Source organism: Anser cygnoides, chromosome Z (genome assembly GCF_040182565.1).
Source record: "Anser cygnoides isolate HZ-2024a breed goose chromosome Z, Taihu_goose_T2T_genome, whole genome shotgun sequence".
NCBI classification, from domain to species: domain Eukaryota; kingdom Metazoa; phylum Chordata; class Aves; order Anseriformes; family Anatidae; genus Anser; species Anser cygnoides.
In genome coordinates, this window is record NC_089912.1 from 1,316,813 (window position 1) to 1,340,531 (window position 23,719).

Consider the following 23,719-nt stretch of genomic DNA (forward strand, 5'->3'; position numbering starts at 1 on the left):
CACTATCAGAAGGCCATAAAATTCTTCGAGAGAGAGCATCCAAAGGAGCGCTTCAAAGTGGTGAGGGGTCTGCAGGGCAGGACAGATGAGGAGCGGCTGAGGTACCTGCGTTTGTTCAGCCTGCAGGAGACTGAGGAGAGGCCTGATGGCGGCCTGCAGCTTCCTCACGAGGGGAGCGGAGGGCCCGGCGCTAAGCTCTGCTCTCTGGGGACGGTGACAAAACTCGAGGGAATGGCATGGAGCTGTGACAGGGGAGGGTCCGCCTGGAGGTGAGGACAAGATTTTTCACTGACACGGGGCTTGGCCACTGAACCAGGCCTCCCAGTGAAGTGGTCAGGGCAGCAAGCCTGCTGGAGTTCACAAAACGTCCGGGCAATGCTCTCAGACACGTGCTTTGGTTTGTGGGGGTCACCCAGAGCCATGGGCTCTGAGGTCACCCAGAGCCATGGTCTCTGAGGTCAGCCAGCAACGGACTGTGACTTCACGGCCCTCGCTGCTCATATTGGGGCGCAGGCAGAGCCCGCCCCAGCCTGGCTCGTGCCTGGACTCCCGCTGAGCGTTTGTGCGAGGCTTGGAGCGCCGAGCAAGGATTTGTTGGAGCTGTGCTGTGGGGCCGTCGGCAGCTGTTCTCAGTGCCCGTCCCCGCAGGCAGTGCCTGTGTTTCCCCGGCCCTGCCTGGCTCAGGCAGCCGGGGCCCTGTGAGGAGCACTTGCAGCAGCGCAGGTGAGCTGTGTGGGGACACGTGCCCCGGGGCGGCCCGCGGGGGACGTGGGACCACCCAGCCGTGGGGCTGGGGCCGGGGGGGTTCCTGCTGAGGGGCCGGGGCACAGCCAGTGACCTTCTCTCTTCCTCGCAGCGTGCGCGATACCCGCTGCTGCAGTGCCGGTGCAGGGGAGCAGCTCATCAGCATCAGCTCTCCCCTAGCACACCTTAACGAGAAGATCATGGCCACGGAGGAGGCGTGGACGTGTCCCGTGTGCCGGGAGGGGCGAAAGGACGTGGCCTACGCGACACCATGTAACCACCGGTTCTGCCTGGGCTGCATCCAGCGCTGGGCAAAACTGAAGGCGAGCTGCCCACTCTGCAGGACGGGCATGAGGACCATCAAGGTTTCCGTGCGGGGAGACGAAGACTACCTGGAATGCATCGTCTCCCCTCCCGCAGTGCCCGTACCTGTTGGCTTCCAGGCAGGCAGCGCCACTGCCCCCCACAGCCCTGCAGCGCCGGCTGCGTCCTCTGTGCCAGCCGAGGAGAGGGATGCGGAGCCCGATCCCCGCGCTGCTGTGGGCGGCCTCCTGCCCGAGGACTGGGCCGTGCTGTTCAGGGAGCGCAGGGACATCCTCGACCCTGTGCTGCCCTGGCTTCGCCGCCAGCTCTCAGCCATCTATGGGACACGCTGGTGGCAGGCGAGAGCTGCAGAGAGCTTCCTCCTGCACTCCCTGTGTGTGATGGGGCTGGACAGGGACGCCATCATTCAGCACACACAGCCCGCCTTGGGGCCCCTCACCGTGCCGCTCATCGACGGGCTCGTCGGCACCATCGTGGCTCTCTGCGGCGAGGACGCACGGAGGCTGCTGGGCCTCGAGAGCAGCCGCCCTGCCAGGGCGCAGGAGGCCAGACCTGCAGCTGCTTCTGGGCACGCTGCTCCAGCGCAGGGAGCCTTCAGGACCAGCCCCGCGCCCTCCAGCAGCTCTGCAGACCCTGACGTCGAGGAAATCCCCGGCACATCCAGCGCTTTCCAGCATGGGGATCCTGGCGAAGTCCCAGCTGCAGACAGCCCCAGGGAGCAGGAAGAGCCCCGTGAAGAGCTGGGGCAGGAGGCAGCAGCAGGTCCCTCTGCCCGGGGCTGCAGGCGCAGACCCTCCGCTCCTCACCGCTCGACTCGGGGGTCCCGGCGCCCCAGGAAGCGCACCCGGGCAGGCAGTGCCCAAGACTCTCCCCAGCCCTGCAAGAGGCCAACCCCCCGGCGCTTCTAGCAGGGCTCCTGCGGGTGGTGAAATAAAGAACAATAAAAGAGATTGAATATACCACAGAAAAAGTCTCGGTGTGATTCAAACCAGAGCTGGCACAGCCCCGTGCATGCTGCTGCCTTCCCTCCCTTTTCCTGGTGCCGTCCCCGTGCCCTGCTGGCCCCCCTGTCCCTTTAGTCACGGCTGATTAATGTGCTTTGAAATGCCATTGCTTTATCATAGCAGAACCTCAGCTCAAACAATGTTCTAAAACTCTTTTCCAGCAGCGAGTGCTGTTCTAGTAACTCACACTGCAGTACCTTTCCAGCTGCATTTTATTCGTTTGATATAAATCAGCATTTGACCTATTAGACAGGTAGCCCTTGAAAGCGTTCAGAAGCAGTCTGTGTGGCTTAATGTCACTCGGCAATACGGTCAGATAGCACAGGCATCTGAAGGCTGCCCTGAGGAGGAGCAGAGGGCAGGCACAAGCCTCGCCTATCCGCAGACTGGTGCTGCTTTTGCTAAGTTGGTCAAAGCAACACGTGGGCATTTTGATTTCAGTTTAAGAATGGTTAGATTTAGATTTATTCCTCAGTGACCTAATCCAAGCACCAGTTAAGTGTTGCAAACGGAAACAAGAAAGGCCAGAGAGGAATTTGCCCTGTTTGAACAAACCAGCCTGATTCCTCACAAGATTTCTGGAGAGCCAAGTGCCTCTCCTGTTGAGGTGACCTGCGATCTAGAAATATGTTGAAATACAAAACACTACTCACAAGGTCATATCAGAAATTAACTGAAGAAAACTGTTAAATGAAAAGAGAAAAGTGAAAAGTGTACAGCAGTTCAAAGGTGAGGTGGTATGGCTTGCCTTCTACATTGATTTTGTTTCCTGCTTCGCAACAGGACTTCATGACAGTTATATAAAAAAAATACAGAGAAACCTCTTGGTATTGTTAAAAAAAAAAAAAAAAGAAACTGAACTAAAGAGGTAAAAAAAATGCAAAATTCTTTGGGATAACTTCATCTAGAAAGAACACTAATATCGGTCTTAGGTGGAAATGTTACTAAATAGAACGATTCAAGTGGCAAAATACAAAACCAAAGCAACTGGAATCTAAGTGGAAACACATTCTTGTGGTTGAAATGTCTTTCTCTCTAGTTTGTTTAAATAAACCTTCATCCAGAGTCCAGTTCAAATACAGCACAGACAACAAAAGACAGAAGAAAAAGAAGATGGGGAGATGGGAAACAGCTTAGAAAAACGGGCAGTCCATAATGGTCTATTTCCGAGAAGAGGGTTTAGTAAACACTATTTACATTTTCAAGATGAAACAAGTGTTTATTTTATTTTGGTAACCTTATTTTGGTAACCTTTTTTATCTCCCTTTCTAATGATAGTCTCTTGAGTGTGCTCCCCAGAAAGCATGATTTTACCTGTGGATAGACACCATCATCCTGGAAGATGCTTAATGGTTTCAGCTGTCACTGGAGTTAACTTTAGCTTGTTGGGAGTTAAATACCCTTTGCAAATATGATCAGCCTCTTTGGCTCTGCATGGCTCTCTCTCCTGTCTCAACAAAACCATCCCACCACCTTGTGCTCTGCCTGAATTGTGTTTTCTTGGGGAACAGTCTCAAAGATTGCTCTTCTCTGGACTCAACAGTGGCAGCTAAGGAAATCACACGTCTTTTGTCCAAAGGAGAAATAAATATCTAAGATTATTTGGCAGGAGAAAGATTGTACAGGGAAGATTGTTTTTAAGAAATCATGGAATGGTTTGGGTTGGAAGAGACCTTATAGACCACCCACTTCCCACTCCACTTCCATGAGCAGGGACACCTGCCAGCAGCCCAGGCTGCCCCCAGCCCCATCCAGCCTGACCTTGGGCACCGCCAGGGATGGGGCAGCCCCGGCTCCTTGGGGCAGCCTGTGCTGGTGCCTCATAGTAGAGTTCTTCTTTCTAGATCACCTAATCTACCCACTTTTAGTTTCAAGCCCTTAACCGTTGCCCTATCCCTCCACCCCCTGACATAGAGTTCCTCCCCAGCCTTCCTGTAGCCCACCTGAGGCACAGGAAGTCCACTGTAAGGTCTCCCTAGAGCCTTCTCTTCTCCAGGTTGAACAACCCCAACTCCTTCAGCCTGTCTCCATAGGAGAGGTTCTCCAGTTCTTTCATCATCCCCATAGTCTCCACTGGACTCATTCTAATACTTCTGTGTCCTTCATGTGTTGGAGGCCCCAGAGCTGAACACGGGGCTCCAGGTGGGGTCTCCCGAGAGCAGAGCAGAGGGGAACAATCCCCTCCCTCGCCCTGCTGGCCACCATGCTGTCGGTGCAGCCCAGGGTGCGAGTGGCTTTCCGAGCTGCAAGCACACCTTGCCAGCTCATGTCGAGCTTCTCAGCAACCAGCACCCCCAGAACCCTCTGCTCAGGGCTGCTCTCAATCCATTCCCTGCCCAGCCTGTATTTGTGCTTTGGATTGCTCTAATTCAGATGCAGGGCCTTCCATTTGGCCTTGTTGAACCTCAGGAGATTCACACAAGCCCACCTCCCCGGCTTTTCAAAGTGCTCCTGGATGGCATCCCTTCCCTTCAGCATGCTGACAGCACCACACAGCTTGGTGTCTGCAGGCTTGCTGAGGGGGCACTCAATCCCACTGCTCATGTCAGCGACAAAGATGTTAAACAGCACCGGTCCCTACAGCGACCCCTCAGGAACACCACTCCTCACTGGCCTCCCCCTAGACCCTGAGCCATTGACCACAACTCTTTGAGTGTGGACATCCAGCCAATTCCTTACCCACCGAGTGGTCCATCCATCAAATCCCTGTCTCTCTAACTTGGAGACAAGGATATGGTGCAGGCCAGTGCCAAAGGCTTTGCACAAGTCCAGGTAGATGATGTCAGTTGCTCTTCCCCTACGCACCAATGCTGTAGCCCCACTGTAGAAGGCCACCAGGTTTGTCAGTCCAGGCAAACCTTTAGTGAAGCCATGCTGGCTGTTCACCACTCACCTCTTTCTTTTCCATGTGCCTTAGAATAGTTTCCAGGAGGATCTGTTCCATGATCTGACTGGGCACAGAGCTGAGGCCTGTAGTTGCCTGGCTCTTCCTTTTTCCCTTTTTAAAAATGGGGGTTATGTTTCCCCTCTTCCAGCTGCCTTTAGATACGGCAGACTGGGAAAAATGCTCGCTCTTTCTCCTGACTCATGGATGGTGGCAAAGGCCCTGTGCAGGAGGTTCAAGCAATGGAAGCAGAGCTGCTGGCAGCACAGGGGCCAACCCATGTGGGCTGCTGCACTGGGGCAAGATCTTGCTGCCCAGGTAGAGAAGCTGGTTGGAAAGTGCACCACGGGGATGCTCACGGACCTGAGCAGGGCCGCAGAAAAACAGCAAAACAACCAGTCCAGGCTGCTTATATTGAAGTGTTCCCGTTTCCACTTCACCCACAAGACCCCCCCTCTTTCCAAGCAGCAGGTCTAGGAGGGCACCTTTCCTAGTCAGCTCTCCTAGGACCTGTACCAAGAAGATAGCATCAAGGCGCTTCGGGAATCTCCTGGACCTCTTTGTCTCAGCAATGTGATATTCCGGGTTGATGTCTGGCAGGCTGAAGTGCCCCATAAGGACAAGGGCAGACGATCTAGAAGTTTTCTCAGTTCCTTAAAGCATGATTCATCAGTGAGTGGAGAAATAGTTCAGATATGCTTCACTGAACCCAGCCCCTCGCTGGGCATACTGAAGGGTCTTGCTAGCACATGGTCCCTCCGCTTTTGGTGTGCAGTCAATAGCTTATCGCTGGCAGGCCTGGCTTCGTCCCTTTCCGCCTTTGAATCTAAGTTTAAAGCCCTGACAATCAGCCTTCCTTACTCCAGGGCAAAAATCCTTTTCCTCCTCTGAGAAAGGTGCTTCCCATCACGACCCAGGTGGCTTGGTGTCATGTAGACCTTCCCATCAGCAAGGAACCCAACACCGTGTTGGTGGCACCAGCCTCGCAGCCACTTGTTCCTCTGCTGGGTCTGCGTGTTCCTTTCGGTATTGATACCTGCTACTGGAAAGACGGAGGAAAACACTGCTCGTGCACCTAATCCTCCAACCAGTTGACACAAAGACGTAAAGTCCCTTTTGATCACTCTTGGATTTCTCTTTGCTACCTCATTTCTGTCAACGTGAAAAACCAATGCGATGTTTGAGGGGCTTGCCATGGAGAGCAGGACCTAACCAGGGACACTATTGCACGGGTTATGCCAGCACTTGTCTGCCAGCAAAGAGACTTGCGGTGCACAAGGAGCTGGGAGGGGACAGCAGCAGGACAGCTGAGCTGAAGTAGCCAGAAGGATATTCCATAACCTAGGGCATCGTGCTGAACTATTGCTATAAAGTGCTTGGCCAGGCTGGAATGAGGGCTGCTCCTTGGGGATGGGATAGGCATCAGGAAGAGGTTCTTCACTGAGAGGGTTGTCGCACACTGGAACAGACTCCGCAGGGAAGTAGTGACTGCACCAAGCCTGTTGGAGTTTAACAAGTGTTTGGACTGTGCACTTAGTCACGTGGTCGGAATTTTGGGGTAGACCTGTGTGGTGCCAGGAGTTGGACTCGATGATCCTCCTGGGTCCCTTCCAACTCAGGATATTCTGTGATTCAGTGATTCAGTGATTCTATGCCCCCAGAACTGGGCAGCGTCCAGGCACCGACTGCCAAGTGTAATTGTGGAGGACGCTGGCTTCCTTAAGCATGAGGCTTAGTAGTTGAGTCCATGCAGCCCAGTTTCCCTCCATTCGGACTCTCCTTCGTGAAAATTCACCCAGAGACAGGGAGCGGCCTGGAAGCTTCGCAGCATCTGTATGCAGATGCTGTATACAAGGAAAGCATAACCCTAACAAGCAATGGAAACAGCAAACGCTGCGTGCAAAACTGCTCTTCTGCTCTCTTCATGACTTTGAGAGCTATCGTGTCAGGGATCTCTCCCATGGTTTAGGAATGGGTTCTCTTTTTCAAGTCTGCTTTGCGCAGAGACTGCTGCTGTCCTTGCCATCGTGTATGTAAGCAGAGGCTGCAACTTTCAACCCTACTCCAGCCAGGGATGGGTTTGCCACTTCACTCTGAGGGTATTTCTTCTTCCTCTGGACAGCCCTAATCTTCCCCCGATGTTGTGCTTAGGTTTTGAGATTTCTGTCCTCAAGAAGAGCTTTCTATTTCTTGCCTTGGCATAGTGTTCAGTGCATTTTTCCTTTGGCCTAGAGAAATAACATTTTTAAATTAACCTCCAATTCTTCTGTTTCAGCCACAAAGGTTCCTTTGCTTCAGTCTTGTTCCCCATACGCAATGTGGAGGAAAGACGCTTCTCCTTCTGTATAGCCAACGTTATTACTATATTCATTATTCTACACAAGAGGAGTCATGCTCTCCTCAATACCATACAGAAAAAACATTCCTAAATTTTTATTTCTCCTTTCCCTTTCCCTTTCCCTTTCCCTTTCCCTTTCCCTTTCCCTTTCCCTTTCCCTTTCCCTTTCCCTTTCCCTTTCCCTTTCCCTTTCCCTTTCCCTTTCCCTTTCCCTTTCCCTTTCCCTTTCCCTTTCCCTTTCTTTCCCTTTCCCTTTCCCTTTCCCTTTCCCTTTCCCTTTCCCTTTCCCTTTCCCTTTCCCTTTCCCTTTCCCTTTCCCTTTCCCTTTCCCTTTCCCTTTCCCTTTCCCTTTCCCTTTCCCTTTCCCTTTCCCTTTCCCTTTCCCTTTCCCTTTCCCTTTCCCTTTCCCTTTCCCTTTCCCTTTCCCTTTCCCTTTCCCTTTCCCTTTCCCTTTCCCTTTCCCTTTCCCTTTCTCCTTTCCCTTTCCCTTTCCCTTTCCCTTTCCCTTTCCCTTTCCCTTTCCCTTTCCCTTTCCCTTTCCCTTTCCCTTTCCCTTTCCCTTTCCCTTTCCCTTTCCCCTTTCCCTTTCCCTTTCCCTTTCCCTTTCCCTTTCCCTTTCCCTTTCCCTTTCCCTTTCCCTTTCCCTTTCCCTTTCCCTTTCCCTTTCCCTTTCCCTTTCCCTTTCCCTTTCCCTTTCCCTTTCCCTTTCCCTTTCCCTTTCCCTTTCCCTTTCCCTTTCCCTTTCCCTTTCCCTTTCCCTTTCCCTTTCCCTTTCCCTCTCCCTCTCCCTCTCCCTTTCTCTTTCCCCTTTCCCCTTTTCCCTTTCCCCTTTCCCTTTCATTTTTAAATGCAGCATGCACAGGACTATCGTGGCCTGAACGAAGTCACGCCACCACTGAGTGCTGCAGTGCCGGACATGCTAGAACTCCAGTATGAACTGGAATCAAAGGCAGCCAAGTGGTATGCCACAATTGATATCGCTAATGTATTTTTCTCCATCCCTCTAGCAGCACAGTGCAGGCCACAGTTTGCTTTCACTTGGAGGGGAGTCCAATATATTTGGAATCGGCTGCCCCAGGGGTGGAAATATAGCCCCACCATTTGCCATGGACTGATCCAGTCTGCGCTGGAGCAGGGGGAAGCTCTTGAACACCTGCAGTACATCGATGACATCATTGTGTGGGGTGACACTGCAGAGGAAGTTTTCGAGAAAGGGAAGAAAATAGCCCAAATCCCTCTGAAGGCCGGTTTTGCCATAAAACAGGATAAAGTTAAAGGACCTGCACGAGAGATCCAGTTCTTAGGAATAAAATGGCAAGATGGACGTCGTCAAATCCCAATGGATGTGATCAACAAAATAACAGCTATGTCTCCACCAACTAGCAAAAAAGAAACACAAACTTTCCTAGGTGTCGTGGAGTTTTGGAGAATGCATATTCCAAATTACAGTCTGATTGTAAACCCGCTCTACCAAGTAACCCGTAAGAAGAATGCTTTTGAATGGGGCCCTGAGCAACGACAAGCCTTTGAAAAAATTAAGCAGGAAATAGTTCATGCAGTAGCCCTTGGGCCAGTCCGAACAGGACCAGATGTATAGAATGTGCTCTACACCGCAGCCGGGGAGAATGGCCCCACCTGGAGCCTCTGGCAGAAAGAACCTGGGGAAATTCGAGGTCGACCCCTGGGGTTTTGGAGTCGGGGATACAGAGGATCTGAGGCCCGCTACACTCCAACTGAAAAGGAGATATTGGCAGCATATGAAGGAGTTCGATCTGCTTCGGAAGTGGTCGGTACTGAAGCGCAGCTCCTCCTGGCACCCCGACTGCCGGTACTAGGCTGGATGTTCAAAGGAAGGGTCCCCTCTACACATCATGCAACTGATGCTACATGGAGCAAGTGGGTTGCACTGATTACTCAGCGGGCTCGAATAGGAAACCCCAGTCGCCCAGGAATCTTGGAGGTGATTATGGACTGGCCAGAAGGCAAATACTTTGGGATATCATCAGAGGAGGAGGTGGTCTGTGCTGAAGAAGCCCCACTGTACAACAAGCTACCGGAAAATGAGAAGAAATATGCCTTGTTCACTGACGGGTCCTGTCGTATTGTGGGAAAGCATCGGAGATGGAAAACTGCTGTATGGAGTCCTACACGACGAGTTGCAGAAGCTGCTGAGGGAGAAGGTGAATCGAGTCAGTTTGCAGAAGTGAAAGCCATTCAGCTGGCTTTAGATATTGCTGAACGAGAAAAGTGGCCAGTCCTCTATCTCTATACTGATTCATGGATGGTAGCAAATGCCCTGTGGGGGTGGTTACAACGATGGAAGCAGAACAACTGGGAGCGCAGGGGCCAACCCATCTGGGCTGCTGCATTGTGGCAAGATATTGCTGCCCGGGTAGAGAACCTGGTTGTAAAGGTACGCCACGTAGATGCTCATGTGCCCAAGAATCGGGCTACTGAAGAACATCAAAACAACCAGCAGGTGGATCAGGCTGCTAAGACTGAAGTGGCTCAGGTGGACCTGGACTGGCAAAATAAAAGTGAATTATTTATAGCCCGATGGGCCCATGACACCTCAGGCCATCAAGGTAGAGATGCAACATACAGATGGGCTCGTGATCGAGGGGTGGACCTGACCATGGACCCTATAGCACAGGTTATTCATGACTGTGAAACATGTGCTGCAATCAAGCAAGCCAAACGGTCAAAGCCTCTTTGGTATGGAGGACGATGGCTGAAATATAAATATGGAGAGGCCTGGCAGATTGATTACATCACACTCCCTCAAACCCGCAACGGCAAGCGCCACGTACTTACAATGGTGGAAGCAACCACCGGATGGCTGGAAACATATCCTGTGCCCCATGCCACCGCCCGGAACACTAATAAATTTTCATAAATTTTTTTTCATAAATTCATAAATTTTTCTTTCTCCTTTCCCTTTCCCTTTCCCTTTCCCTTTCCCTTTCCCTTTCCCTTTCCCTTTCCCTTTCCCTTTCCCTTTCCCTTTCCCTTTCCCTTTCCCTTTCCCTTTCCCTTTCCCTTTCCCTTTCCCTTTCCCTTTCCCTTTCCCCTTCCCCTTTCCCCTTTCCCCTTTCCCCTTTCCCCTTCCCCTTTCCCCTTTCCCCTTTCCCCTTTCCCCTTTCCTTTTCAAATGCAGCTTGCTTAAGGATCGAGATGTAAGACTGGGGGCTGCAAGAGAGCATTAGTCAGCAATGTTGCCCTTCTACATTCAACAGAGAAAGCAGTGGATGGGAGCAGATTTGCATCTGTTGTGTACAAAATTCTTCACGCAGGGACAGTGCAAAAGGCCAAAGGGATATTGCACAACACAGGGCATGGTGCTGAATTATTCCTAGGAACTGCTAGGCCAGGCTGGTATGAGGGCTGCTACTTGGGGATGGGATGGACATCTGTCAGCAGCTGGTCAGCGGTTGCACTTTGCCTCGCTTACCTTCCCTATTCTTTTATTCCTGTTCTTCTTAGGAACATGAATATGATTTTCTCTTTATTATTATTATTATTATTTTTATTATTATTATTTTATGGTTTTTCAACTCCCCCCAATCAATTGGGAGGGAAAAATGTTAAAAATATGGTGAAAAGTATTCTGGGAGTTCTTAAGATCACCTGAAGGACAATGCAGCCATTGATCACAGCCAACGCACGTTCACGAGGGGAAAGTGCTGCTTAACGCACTTGATTTCCTTTTAGGAAGTGGTCAACCGTCTAGTTGGCCAAGGGAAGCCAGCTGATGGCACCTGTTTGGATTTCAGCACAGCTTCAATACTGTTTCTCACTGTCTCCTTCTGGACAAATTGAGCGGCACACAGCTAGAGCAATGCATAATGCCATGGGTGAACAAGCGGCTGACGGGTCGGGCTCCAAGGGTTATCGTAAATGGGGTTGCATCGGGCTGGCGGCCAGTCGCTAGGGGGCTTCCGCAGGCCTCCATTTTAGGGCCAGTTCTCTTCAATGTTGTCTTAAGTGACTTGCATGTAGGACTCGAGGGCGTCTTGAGTCCATTTAGGCACGATGCTAAATTGGGAGGAGCGTCTGACTCCATGGAGGGGAGGAAGGCCTTGCAGAGAGATCCTGACAAACCAGAGAGCTGGGCAATCCCCAACAAGATGAGGTTCAGCGAGAGCGAGTGAGGGATTGCGCACCTGGCAACGGGCAACCCTGGCTGTCCGGGCAGTCTGGGGGGAGGAGAGGCTGGAGCGCAGCCCTGCAGAGAGGGCTCTGGGGCTTTTGGTCGACGGCAAGTTGAACGTGAGTCAGCCGTGGGCCCTGGCAGGCAGGAGGGGCAACGGCATCGTGGGGTGCCTCCAGCACAGCATGGCTAGGCGGTCGCGGGCAGGGATTGCTGTGCTCTGCTCTGCGCTCTTTCAGCATCAGCTCGAGTCCTGTGTGCACTTTTGGGCACGGCACTATCAGAAGGCCATAAAATTCTTCGAGAGAGAGCATCCAAAGGAGCGCTTCAAAGTGGTGAGGGGTCTGGAGGGCAGGACAGATGAGGAGCGGCTGAGGTGCCTGCGTTTGTTCAGCCTGCAGGAGACTGAGGAGAGGCCTGATGGCGGCCTGCAGCTTCCTCACGAGGGGAGCGGAGGGCCCGGCGCTAAGCTCTGCTCTCTGGGGACGCTGACAAAACTCGAGGCAATGGCATGGAGCTGTGACAGGGGAGGGTCCGCCTGGAGGTGAGGACAAGATTTTTCACTGACACGGGGCTTGGCCACTGAACCAGGCCTCCCAGTGAAGTGGTCAGGGCAGCAAGCCTGCTGGAGTTCACAAAACGTCTGGGCAATGCTCTCAGACACGTGCTTTGGTTTGTGGGGGTCACCCAGAGCCATGGGCTCTGAGGTCACCCAGAGCCATGGGCTCTGAGGTCAGCCAGCAACGGACTGTGACTTCACGGCCCTCGCTGCTCATATTGGGGCGCAGGCAGAGCCCGCCCCAGCCTGGCTCGTGCCTGGACTCCCGCTGAGCGTTTGTGCGAGGCTTGGAGCGCCGAGCAAGGATTTGTTGGAGCTGTGCTGTGGGGCCGTCGGCAGCTGTTCTCAGTGCCCGTCCCCGCAGGCAGTGCCTGTGTTTCCCCGGCCCTGCCTGGCTCAGGCAGCCGGGGCCCTGTGAGGAGCACTTGCAGCAGCGCAGGTGAGCTGTGTGGGGACACGTGCCCCGGGGCGGCCCGCGGGGGACGTGGGACCACCCAGCCGTGGGGCTGGGGCCGGGGGGGTTCCTGCTGAGGGGCCGGGGCACAGCCAGTGACCTTCTCTCTTCCTCGCAGCGTGCGCGATACCCGCTGCTGCAGTGCCGGTGCAGGGGAGCAGCTCATCCCCATCAGCTCTCCCCTAGCACACCTTAACGAGAAGATCATGGCCACGGAGGAGGCGTGGACGTGTCCCGTGTGCCGGGAGGGGCGAAAGGACGTGGCCTACGCGACACCATGTAACCACCGGTTCTGCCTGGGCTGCATCCAGCGCTGGGCAAAACTGAAGGCGAGCTGCCCACTCTGCAGGACGGGCATGAGGACCATCAAGGTTTCCGTGCGGGGAGACGAAGACTACCTGGAATGCATCGTCTCCCCTCCCGCAGTGCCCGTACCTGTTGGCTTCCAGGCAGGCAGCGCCACTGCCCCCCACAGCCCTGCAGCGCCGGCTGCGTCCTCTGTGCCAGCCGAGGAGAGGGATGCGGAGCCCGATCCCCGCGCTGCTGTGGGCGGCCTCCTGCCCGAGGACTGGGCCGTGCTGTTCAGGGAGCGCAGGGACATCCTCGACCCTGTGCTGCCCTGGCTTCGCCGCCAGCTCTCAGCCATCTATGGGACACGCTGGTGGCAGGCGAGAGCTGCAGAGAGCTTCCTCCTGCACTCCCTGTGTGTGATGGGGCTGGACAGGGACGCCATCATTCAGCACACACAGCCCGCCTTGGGGCCCCTCACCGTGCCGCTCATCGACGGGCTCGTCGGCACCATCGTGGCTCTCTGCGGCGAGGACGCACGGAGGCTGCTGGGCCTCGAGAGCAGCCGCCCTGCCAGGGCGCAGGAGGCCAGACCTGCAGCTGCTTCTGGGCACGCTGCTCCAGCGCAGGGAGCCTTCAGTACCAGCCCTGCGCCCTCCAGCAGCTCTGCAGACCCTGACGTCGAGGAGATCCCCGGCATATCCAGCGCTTTCCAACATGGGGATCCTGATGAAGTCCCAGCTGCAGACAGCCCCAGGGAGCAGGAAGAGCCCCGTGAAGAGCTGGGGCAGGAGGCAGCAGCAGGTCCCTCTGCCCGGGCCTGCAGGCGCAGACCCTCCGCTCCTCACCGCTCGACTCGGGGGTCCCGGCGCCCCAGGAAGCGCACCCGGGCGAGCAGTGCCCAACACTCTCCCCAGCCCTGCAAGAGGCCGCCCCCCCGGCGCTTCTAGCAGGGCTCCTGCGGGTGGTGAAATAAAAAACAATAAAACAGATTAAATATAGCATAGAAAAAGTCTCGGTGTGATTCAAACCAGAGCTGGCACAGCCCCGTGCATGCTGCTGCCTTCCCTCTCTTTTCCTGGTGCCGTCCCCATGCCCTGCTGGCCCCCACTGTCCCTTTGGTCATGGCTGATTAATGTGCTTTGAAATGCCATTGCTTTATCATAGCAGAACCTCAGCTCAAACAATGTTCTAAAACTCTTTTCCAGCAGCGAGTGCTGTTCTAGTAACTCACACTGCAGTACCTTTCCAGCTGCATTTTATTCGTTTGATATAAATCAGCATTTGACCTATTAGACAGGTAGCCCTTGAAAGCGTTCAGAAGCAGTCTGTGTGGCTTAATGTCACTCGGCAATACGGTCAGATAGCACAGGCATCTGAAGGCTGCCCTGAGGAGGAGCAGAGGGCAGGCACAAGCCTCGCCTATCCGCAGACTGGTGCTGCTTTGGCTAAGTTGGTCAAAGCAACACGTGGGCATTTTGATTTCACTTTAAGAATGGTCAGATTAAGATTTATTCTTCAGTGACCTAATCCAAGCCCCAGTTAAGTGTTTCAAACGGAAACAAGAAAGGTCAGAGAGGAATTTGCCCTGTTTGAACAAACCAGGCTGATTCCTCACAAGATTTCTGGAGAGCCAAGTGCCTCTCCTGTTGAGGTGACCTGCGATCTAGAAATATGTTGAAATACAAAGCACTACTCACAAGGTCATATCAGAAATTAACTGAAGAAAACTGTTAAATGAAAAGAGAAAAGTGAAAAGTGTACAGCAGTTCAAAGGTGAGGTGGTATGGCTTGCCTTCTACATTGATTTTGTTTCCTGCTTCGCAACAGGACTTCATGACAGTTATATAAAAAAAATACAGAGAAACCTCTTGCTGTTGTTAAAAAAAAAAAAAAAAAGAAACTGAACTAAAGAGGTAAAAAAAACGCAAAATTCTTTGGGATAACTTCATCTAGAAAGAACACTAATATCGGTCTTAGGTGGAAATGTTACTAAATAGAACGATTCAAGTGGCAAAATACAAAACCAAAGCAACTGGAATCTAAGTGGAAACACATTCTTGTGGTTGAAATGTCTTTGTCTCTAGTTTGTTTAAATAAACCCTCATCCAGAGTCCAGTTCAAATACAGCACAGACAACAGAAGACAGAAGAAAAAGAAGATGGGGAGATGGGAAACAGCTTAGAAAAACGGGCAGTCCATAATGGTCTATTTCCGAGAAGAGGGTTTAGTAAACACTATTTACATTTTCAAGATGAAACAAGTGTTTATTTTATTTTGGTAACCTTTTTTATCTCCCTTTCTAATGATAGTCTCTTGAGTGTGCTCCCCAGAAAGCATGATTTTACCTGTGGATAGACACCATCATCCTGGAAGATGCTTAATGGTTTCAGCTGTCACTGCAGTTAACTTTAGCTTGTTGGGAGTTAAATACCCTTTGCAAATATGATCAGCCTCTTTTGCTCTGCATGGCTCTCTCTCCTGTCTCAACAAAACCATCCCACCACCTTGTGCTCTGCCTGAATTGTGTTTTCTTGGGGAACATTCTCAAAGATTGCTCTTCTCTGGACTCATCAGTGGCAGCTAAGGAAATCACGGGTCTTTTGTCCAAAGGAGAAATAAATATCTAAGATTATTTGGCAGGAGAAAGATTGTACAGGGAAGATTGTTTTTAAGAAATCATGGAATGGTTTGGGTTGGAAGAGACCTTATAGACCACCCACTTCCCACCCCACTTCCATGGGCAGGGACACCTCCCAGCAGCCCAGGCTGCCCCCAGCCCCATCCAGCCTGGCCTTGGGCACCGCCAGGGATGGGACAGCCCCAGCTCCTCGGGGCAGCCTGTGCTGGTGCCTCAGAGTAGAGAAGTTCTTCTTTCTAGATCACCTAATCTACCCACTTTTAGTTTCAAACCCTTAACCATTGCCCTATCCCTCCACCCCCTGACATAGAGTCCCTCCCCAGCCTTCCTGTAGCCCACCTGAGGCACAGGAAGTCCACTGTAAGGTCTCCCTAGAGCCTTCTCTTCTCCAGGTTGAACAACCCCAACTCCTCCAGCCTGTCTCCATAGGAGAGGTTCTCCAGTTCTTTCATCATCCCCATAGTCTCCACTGGACTCATTCTAATACTTCTGTGTCCTCCTTGTGTTGGAGGCCCAGAGCTGAACATGGGGCTCCAGGTGGGGTCTCCCGAGAGCAGAGCAGAGGGGAACAATCCCCTCCCTCGCCCTGCTGGCCACCATGCTGTCGGTGCAGCCCAGGGTGCGAGTGGCTTTCTGAGCTGCAAGCACACGTTGCCAGCTCATGTCGAGCTGCTCAGCAACCAGCACCCCCAGAACCCTCTGCTCAGGGCTGCTCTCAATCCATTCCCTGCCCAGCCTGTATTTGTGCTTTGGATTGCTCTAATTCAGATGCAGGGCCTTCCATTTGGCCTTGTTGAACCTCAGGAGATTCACACAAGCCCACCTCCCCGGCTTTTCTAAGTGCTCCTGCATGCCATCCCTTCCCTTCAGCATCTTGACAGCACCACACAGCTTGGTGCCTGCAAGCTTGCTGAGGGGGCACTCAATCCCACTGGTCATGTCAGCGACAAAGATGTTAAACAGCACCGGTCCCTACAGCGACCCCTCAGGAACACCACTCCTCACTGGCCTCCCCCTAGACACTGAGCCATTGACCACAACTCTTTGAGTGTGGACATCCAGCCAATTCCTTACCCACCGAGTGGTCCATCCATCAAATCCCTGTCTCTCTAACTTGGAGACAAGGATATGGTGCAGGCCAGTGCCAAAGGCTTTGCACAAGTCCAGGTAGATGATGTCAGTTGCTCTTCCCCTACGCACCAATGCTGTAGGCCCCCTGTAGAAGGCCGCCAGGTTTGTCAGTCCAGGCAAACCTTTAGTGAAGCCATGCTGGCTGTTCACCACTCACCTCTTTCTTTTCCATGTGCCTTAGAATAGTTTCCAGGAGGATCTGTTCCATGATCTGACTGGGCACAGAGCTGAGGCCTGTAGTTGCCTGGCTCTTCCTTTTTCCCTTTTTAAAAACGGGGGTTATGTTTCCCCTCTTCCAGCTGCCTTTAGATACGGCAGACTGGGAAAAACGCTCGCTCTTTCTCCTGACTCATGGATGGTGGCAAAGGCCCTGTGCAGGAGGTTCAAGCAATGGAAGCAGAGCTGCTGGCAGCACAGGGGCCAACCCATGTGGGCTGCTGCACTGGGGCAAGATCTTGCTGCCCAGGTAGAGAAGCTGGTTGGAAAGTGCACCACGGGGATGCTCACGGACCTGAGCAGGGCCGCAGAAAAACAGCAAAACAACCAGTCCAGGCTGCTCAGATTGAAGTGTTCCCGTTTCCACTTCACCCACAAGACCCCCCCTCTTTCCAAGCAGCAGGTCTAGGAGGGCACCTTTCCTAGTCAGCTCTCCTAGGACCTGTACCAAGAAGCCAAGAAGCATCAAGGCGCTTCGGGAATCTCCTGGACCTCTTTGTCTCAGCGATGTGATATTCTGGGTTGATGTCTGGCAGGCTGAAGTGCCCCATAAGGACAAGGGCAGACGATCTAGAAGTTTTCTCACTTCCTTAAAGCGTGATTCATCAGTGCCGTCATCCCGGCCGGCTCGTCTATAGCAGACTCCCACAACGACATCCCTTTCAGTTGCCTGTCCCTAGGTCCTTACCCAGCGGCTCTAAACCCCATTGTCACTGTCCTGGTTCCAATTAGGACAGAGTTAATTTTCCCTCCTAGTAGCTGGTAGGGTGCTATGTTTTGGATTAGGATGAGAAGAGCGCTGATAACATGCTGATGTTTTAATTGTTGCAGAGCAGTGTTTACACCAGGCCAAGGACTTTTCGGCTTCTCGCTCTGTCCTGCCAGTGAGCAGGCTGGGGGTGCAGCAGGAGCTGGGAGGGGACAGACCCAGGACAGCTGACCCAAACTGGCCAAAGGGGTATTCCATACCATCTGACGTCATGCTAAACAATATATAGGGGTGGCTGGCCGGGGTGGGGGGCCGGCTGCTCGGGGATAGGCTGGGCATCGGTCAGCGGGTGGTGAGCAATTGCATTGTGCATCACTTGTTTTCTTACACATTATTATTATTAATACTATTATCATTATCACTATTATTATTATTATTGTTATTATTATATTCCTGTCTTAATAAACTGTCTTTATCTCAACTCACCGGCTTCACTTTCCCGTTTCTCTCCCCCATCCCAGAGAGGGAGGGGGGAGCGTGAGCGAACGGCTGTGTGCTGTTTAGCTGCCAGCCGGGTTAAACCACAACAGTCCTTTTGGCGCCCAACGTGGGGCTCGAAGGGTTGAGATATCGACAGATTTGACCAGAGTGTGTTAAACTAAAATTGGTATAAGTAGTGGACCTGCTTAATAGTTGCTAGTCACCATGTTGCTTGCCTTAGTCTCCAGTCTGCTGTACCTGTATTCCAAATTGAGTTTTATAGCGCGTTACTTTCTGTATGTGCTCCCTGTTGCACTGTTTATCCTTTCCGGGCCCTGGTTTAAGATTGTTATGGTACTGTGCGGTGTAGCAATGGCTTATGAAATGATGAAATATCTGGTCATGACTCTAACGTGGTATTTGTACTCAGCACTGACGTCGACTCTATACTTTGGAACCCATATCTCGGAAACTATTAGCAATTACACCTATTGCCTGTTTTCGTTAGGGAGCCAATCTGTGAAGGGGACAGGGGAAGACATGTTTCCCTACCTGTTCACTCTCCCTTTCTCCTTCACCACCACCCTCTTATCCCCCGAGCTAGTTACGGTGGTTCTCCGAGATGTTGAATATCCTTGGGATACTCAGACCAGCCTGCTCTTGTTGTTATGTCTCCTGAATGCGCTTCAGGTTTTGTTGAGGGTTAAACAACTACTTAGGAATCTCATCCGGAGATCTGTCTTGAGGCGGGATAGTTGCGAGTGGCAGGGAGTGTGGGAGGATATGGGCATGTTTCTAGAGCAGAAGGCACCTCCAGTGTTTTGGACATTCACCCCTGAACAAGTGCAAAATCCTAAAAAGCTGGCAGAATGCTTGAAAAAAAGGTGTCATGACTCTGGCAGTGCCAAAGTGACATAAATCACTGTAGCGTGCTGGGGTCTGGCTTGTGCCTATCGAGCTGCAATTGATGCTACTAGCAACCTAGCTCCAGCTCCAGCTCCTGCAGCCACTCCAGCTCCAGCTCCTGCAGCCGCTCCAGCTCCAGCTCCTGCAGCCGCTCCAGCCCCTGCAGCAGCTCCGGCTCCTGCAGCTGCTCCCACTCCTGTGTCTGGGTCAGAGAAACAAGCTGTAGCAGTGCAAGTTGACCCCGCAGAGGGTATTCCAACCCCTGTGGCAGACCCTGTGTCTGAGTCAGAGAAACGAGCTGTAGCAGTGCAAGTTGCCCCTGTAGACAAGGTGAAAAAATGGTATAGAGGCTCAGGTCGTTTAGAACGCAGACAGTCTTCTGCTAGGTCTGGGCATAGTGAAGACGAGGCTGGGCCATCAAAGGTGCAGGAGACTGAAGATGAGGATGAGGATGTCGAAAAATCAACAGTAACTACCCGGACTCTATACCAGCGTGAGCTACGAGATGTGCGAAAAGATTTTGGTCGCTGTATAGGTGAGCAGCTTGTCACCTGGCTGCTCCGGTGCTGGGACACGGGAGCCAATTGTGTGGAATTAGAGGGCAGGGAAGCCAGGCGGCTGGGATCCCTTGCTAGGGACACATGCATTGACAAAGCAATTGGAGATGGAGCACGACCTCGCAGCCTCTGGAGGCGTCTCCTGTCAGCTGTGAAGGAAAGGTATCCCTTCAAGGAAGAACTTGTATGTCTACCAGGCAAATGGACCACCACAGAGAAGGGAATTCAGTACCTGTGAGAATTAGCCATACGGGAAGACATTTCTAAGGACCTAGACGACGCACAAACATCCGCAGATCCAGATGCAGTCCGGTGTACACCACCCATGTGGCGGAAGTTTTTACGGAGTGCACCATCAGCATATGCCAGCTCATTGGCAATACTAGCCTGGAAAGCGGAGGAGAATCCCCCAGTGAATGAAGTGGCTAAATTACTCCGGCAGTACGAAGGAAATCTCTCCTCTTCCCTACAGGTCTCTGTCTCGGCTGTGGAGAAACTCTCTGAAGAGTTCCACCAACTTCAAGAGAATTTATCTTCCCCTCCACCTGAACGAACCAGTGTCCACCAGCTAAAAGAGAATGCTTTGGAGAAAATTTCTGAAAAGATCCACCAACTTGAAGAAAGATTATCTTCCCCTCCACCTGAACGAACCAGTGTCCACCAGCTAAAAGAGAATACTTTGGAGAAACTTTCTGAAAAGATCCACCAACTTGAAGAGAGATTATTTTCCTCCCCACCTGTACAAACCAGTGTCTCAGCTATTAGGGGTAAACGTTCATCTATGCAAGGAAGACAATATGATGGGCACACACCCCGCGCCACCCTGTGGTTTTACCTACGTGACCATGGAGAGGACATGAGAAAATGGGATGGAAAATCTACGGCGACCCTAGAGGCACGGGTACGTGAATTGCAAAGGAAAACAATTGGGAAAAAGGAGTTCTCTGAAAAGTTTGCTGCTCCAACTTCCAGCAGGCAGTCCTTTAAACACAGAAACGAAGATTCTGAGCAGGACTAGAGGGGCCCTGCCTCCAGCCAGGGGGAGGAAAGGGACAATCGAGTTTATTGGACTGTGTGGATTCGATGGCCTGGCACGTCAGACGCACAGAAGTATAAGGCTTTGGTAGACACCGGTGCACAACGTACTCTAATGCCATCAAGCTATAAAGGGCCAGAGCCCATCTGTATTTATGGTGTGACGGGGGGATCCCAGCAGTTAACTGTATTGGAGGCTGAAGTGAGTCTAACCGGTAATGAGTGGCAAAAGCACCGTATTGTGACTGGCCCAGATGCTCCGTGCATCCTTGGCATAGACTATCTTAGAAGAGGATATTTCAAGGACCCAAAAGGGTTCCGCTGGGCTTTTGGCATAGCTGCCTTGGAGACAGAGGACATTAAACAGTTGTCTACCTTGCCTGGTCTCTCAGAGGACCCTTCTGTTGTGGGGTTGCTGAGGGTTGAAGAACAGCAAGTGCCGATCGCTACCACAACTGTGCACCGGCGGCAATATCGCACCAACCGAGACTCCCTGAGTCCCATCCATAAGCTAATTCGTCAACTGGAGAGCCAAGGAGTGATCAGCAAGACTCATTCACCTTTTAATAGTCCCATATGGCCAGTGCGAAAGTCTAATGGTGAGTGGAGACTAACAGTGGACTATCGTGGCCTGAACGAAGTCACGCCACCACTGAGTGCTGCAGTGCCGGACATGCTAGAACTCCAGTATGAACTGGAATCAAAGGCAGCCAAGTGGTATGCCACAACTGATATCGCTAATGCATTTTTCTCCATCCCTCTAGCAGCACAGTGCAGGCCACAGTTTGCTTTCACTTGGAGGGGAGTCCAATATATTTGGAATCGGCTGCCCCAGGGGTGGAAACACAGCCCTACCATTTGCCATGGACTGATCCAGTCTGCGCTGGAGCAGGGGGAAGCTCCTGAACACCTGCAGTACATCGACGACATCATTGTGTGGGGTGACACTGCAGAAGAAGTTTTCGAGAAAGGGAAGAAAATAGTCCAAATCCTTCTGAAGGCCGGTTTTGCCATAAAACAGAATAAAGTTAAAGGACCTGCACGAGAGATCCAGTTTTTAGGAATAAAATGGCAAGATGGACGCCGTCAAATCCCAATGGATGTGATCAACAAAATAACAGCTATGTCTCCACCAACTAGCAAAAAAGAAACACAAACTTTCCTAGGTGTCGTGGAGTTTTGGAGAATGCATATTCCAAATTACAGTCTGATTGTAAACCCGCTCTACCAAGTAACCCGTAAGAAGAATGCTTTTGAATGGGGCCCTGAGCAACGACAAGCCTTTGAACAAATTAAGCAGGAAATAGTTCATGCAGTAGCCTTCGGGCCAGTCCGAACAGGACCAGATGTAAAGAATGTGCTCTACACCGCAGCCGGGGAGAATGGTCCCACCTGGAGCCTCTGGCAGAAAGAACCTGGGGAAATTCGAGGTCGACCCCTGGGGTTTTGGAGTCGGGGATACAGAGGATCTGAGGCCCGCTACACTCCAACTGAAAAGGAGATATTGCAGCATATGAAGGAGTTCGATCTGCTTTGGAAGTGGTCGGTACTGAAGCGCAGCTCCTCCTGGCACCCCGACTGCCGGTACTAGGCTGGATGTTCAAAGGAAGGGTCCCCTCTACACATCATGCAACTGATGCTACATGGAGCAAGTGGGTTGCACTGATTACTCAGCGGGCTCGAATAGGAAACCCCAGTCGCCCAGGAATCTTGGAGGTGATTATGGACTGGCCAGAAGGCAAATACTTTGGGATATCATCAGAGGAGGAGGTGGTTCGTGCTGAAGAAGCCCCACTGTACAACAAGCTACCGGAAAATGAGAAGAAATATGCCTTGTTCACTGATGGGTCCTGTCGTATTGTGGGAAAGCATCGGAGATGGAAAGCTGCTGTATGGAGTCCTACACGACGAGTTGCAAAGGCTGCTGAGGGAGAAGGTGAATCGAGTCAGTTTGCAGAAGTGAAAGCCATTCAGCTGGCTTTAGATATTGCTGAACGAGAAAAGTGGCCAGTTCTCTATCTCTATACTGATTCATGGATGGTAGCAAATGCCCTGTGGGGGTGGTTACAGCAATGGAAGCAGAACAACTGGGAGCGCAGGGGCCAACCCATCTGGGCTGCTGTATTGTGGCAAGATATTGCTGCCCGGGTAGAGAACCTGGTTGTAAAGGTACGCCACGTAGATGCTCATGTGCCCAAGAATCGGGCTACTGAAGAACATCAAAACAACCAGCAGGTGGATCAGGCTGCTAAGATTGAAGTGGCTCAGGTGGACCTGGACTGGCAACATAAAAGTGAATTATTTATAGCCCGATGGGCCCATGACACCTCAGGCCATCAAGGTAGAGATGCAACATACAGATGGGCTCGTGATCGAGGGGTGGACCTGACCATGGACCCTATAGCACAGGTTATTCATGACTGTGAAACATGTGCTGCAATCAAGCAAGTCAAACGGTCAAAGCCTCTTTGGTATGGAGGACGATGGCTGAAATATAAATATGGAGAGGCCTGGCAGATTGATTACATCACACTCCCTCAAACCCGCAACGGCAAGCGCCACGTACTTACAATGGTGGAAGCAACCACCGGATGGCTGGAAACATATCCTGTGCCCCATGCCACCGCCCGGAACACTATCCTGGGCCTTGAAAAGCAAGTCCTATGGCGACATGGCACCCCAGAGAGAATTGAGTCAGACAACGGGACTCATTTCCGAAACAACCTTATAGACACTTGGGCCAAAGAACATGGTATTGAGTGGGTGTATCACATCCCCTAACATGCACCAGCCTCTGGAAAAGTTGAACGATACAATGGACTGTTGAAGACTACACTGAAAGCAATGGGTGCTGGGACATTCAAAAATTGGGATACACATTTGGCAAAGGCCACCTGGTTAGTCAATACTAGGGGATCTGCCAACTGAGCTGGACCTGCCCAATCAAACCTGTTACGCACTGTAGAAGGGGATAAAGTTCCTGTAGTACACGTAAGAAACATGCTGGGTAAAACAGTCTGGGCTACTCCTGCCTCAGGAAAAGGCAAACCCATTTGTGGAATTGCTTTTGCTCAGCGACCTGGATGCACTTGGTGGGTAACACAAAAGAATGGGGAGGTCCGGTGTGTACCTCAAGGGGATTTGATACTGGGTGAGAATAGCCCATGAGTTGATTTGTAGTATGTTAATTATTATATAATACTGTATGTCATCACTACCATGATTGCTATATATCATAGATGAAAATGCTGATTAAATACAAGGTATTGGAAAGAGTGTAACCTGAGCATGACATAAAC

General features: G+C 51.9%; 2 protein-coding genes across 2 annotated transcripts; both read left to right on the plus strand.

Annotated features, from left to right (window-relative positions):
- The first annotated feature begins 547 nt into the window (after positions 1-547).
- Positions 548-1,998, plus strand: LOC136788891 (E3 ubiquitin-protein ligase Topors-like). The gene is made up of 2 exons (XM_066987598.1): positions 548-723; positions 857-1,998. Exon 2 carries the CDS (start codon positions 945-947, stop codon positions 1,974-1,976), a length of 1,032 nt encoding a protein of 343 aa, XP_066843699.1. The 5' UTR covers positions 548-723; positions 857-944; the 3' UTR covers positions 1,977-1,998.
- An 8,572-nt stretch (positions 1,999-10,570) lies between these two features.
- LOC136789060 (E3 ubiquitin-protein ligase Topors-like) lies at positions 10,571-13,726 on the plus strand. Its single transcript, XM_066988453.1, has 2 exons — positions 10,571-12,442; positions 12,576-13,726. Exon 2 carries the CDS (start codon positions 12,664-12,666, stop codon positions 13,693-13,695), a length of 1,032 nt encoding a protein of 343 aa, XP_066844554.1. The 5' UTR covers positions 10,571-12,442; positions 12,576-12,663; the 3' UTR covers positions 13,696-13,726.
- Positions 13,727-23,719: the final 9,993 nt, after the last annotated feature.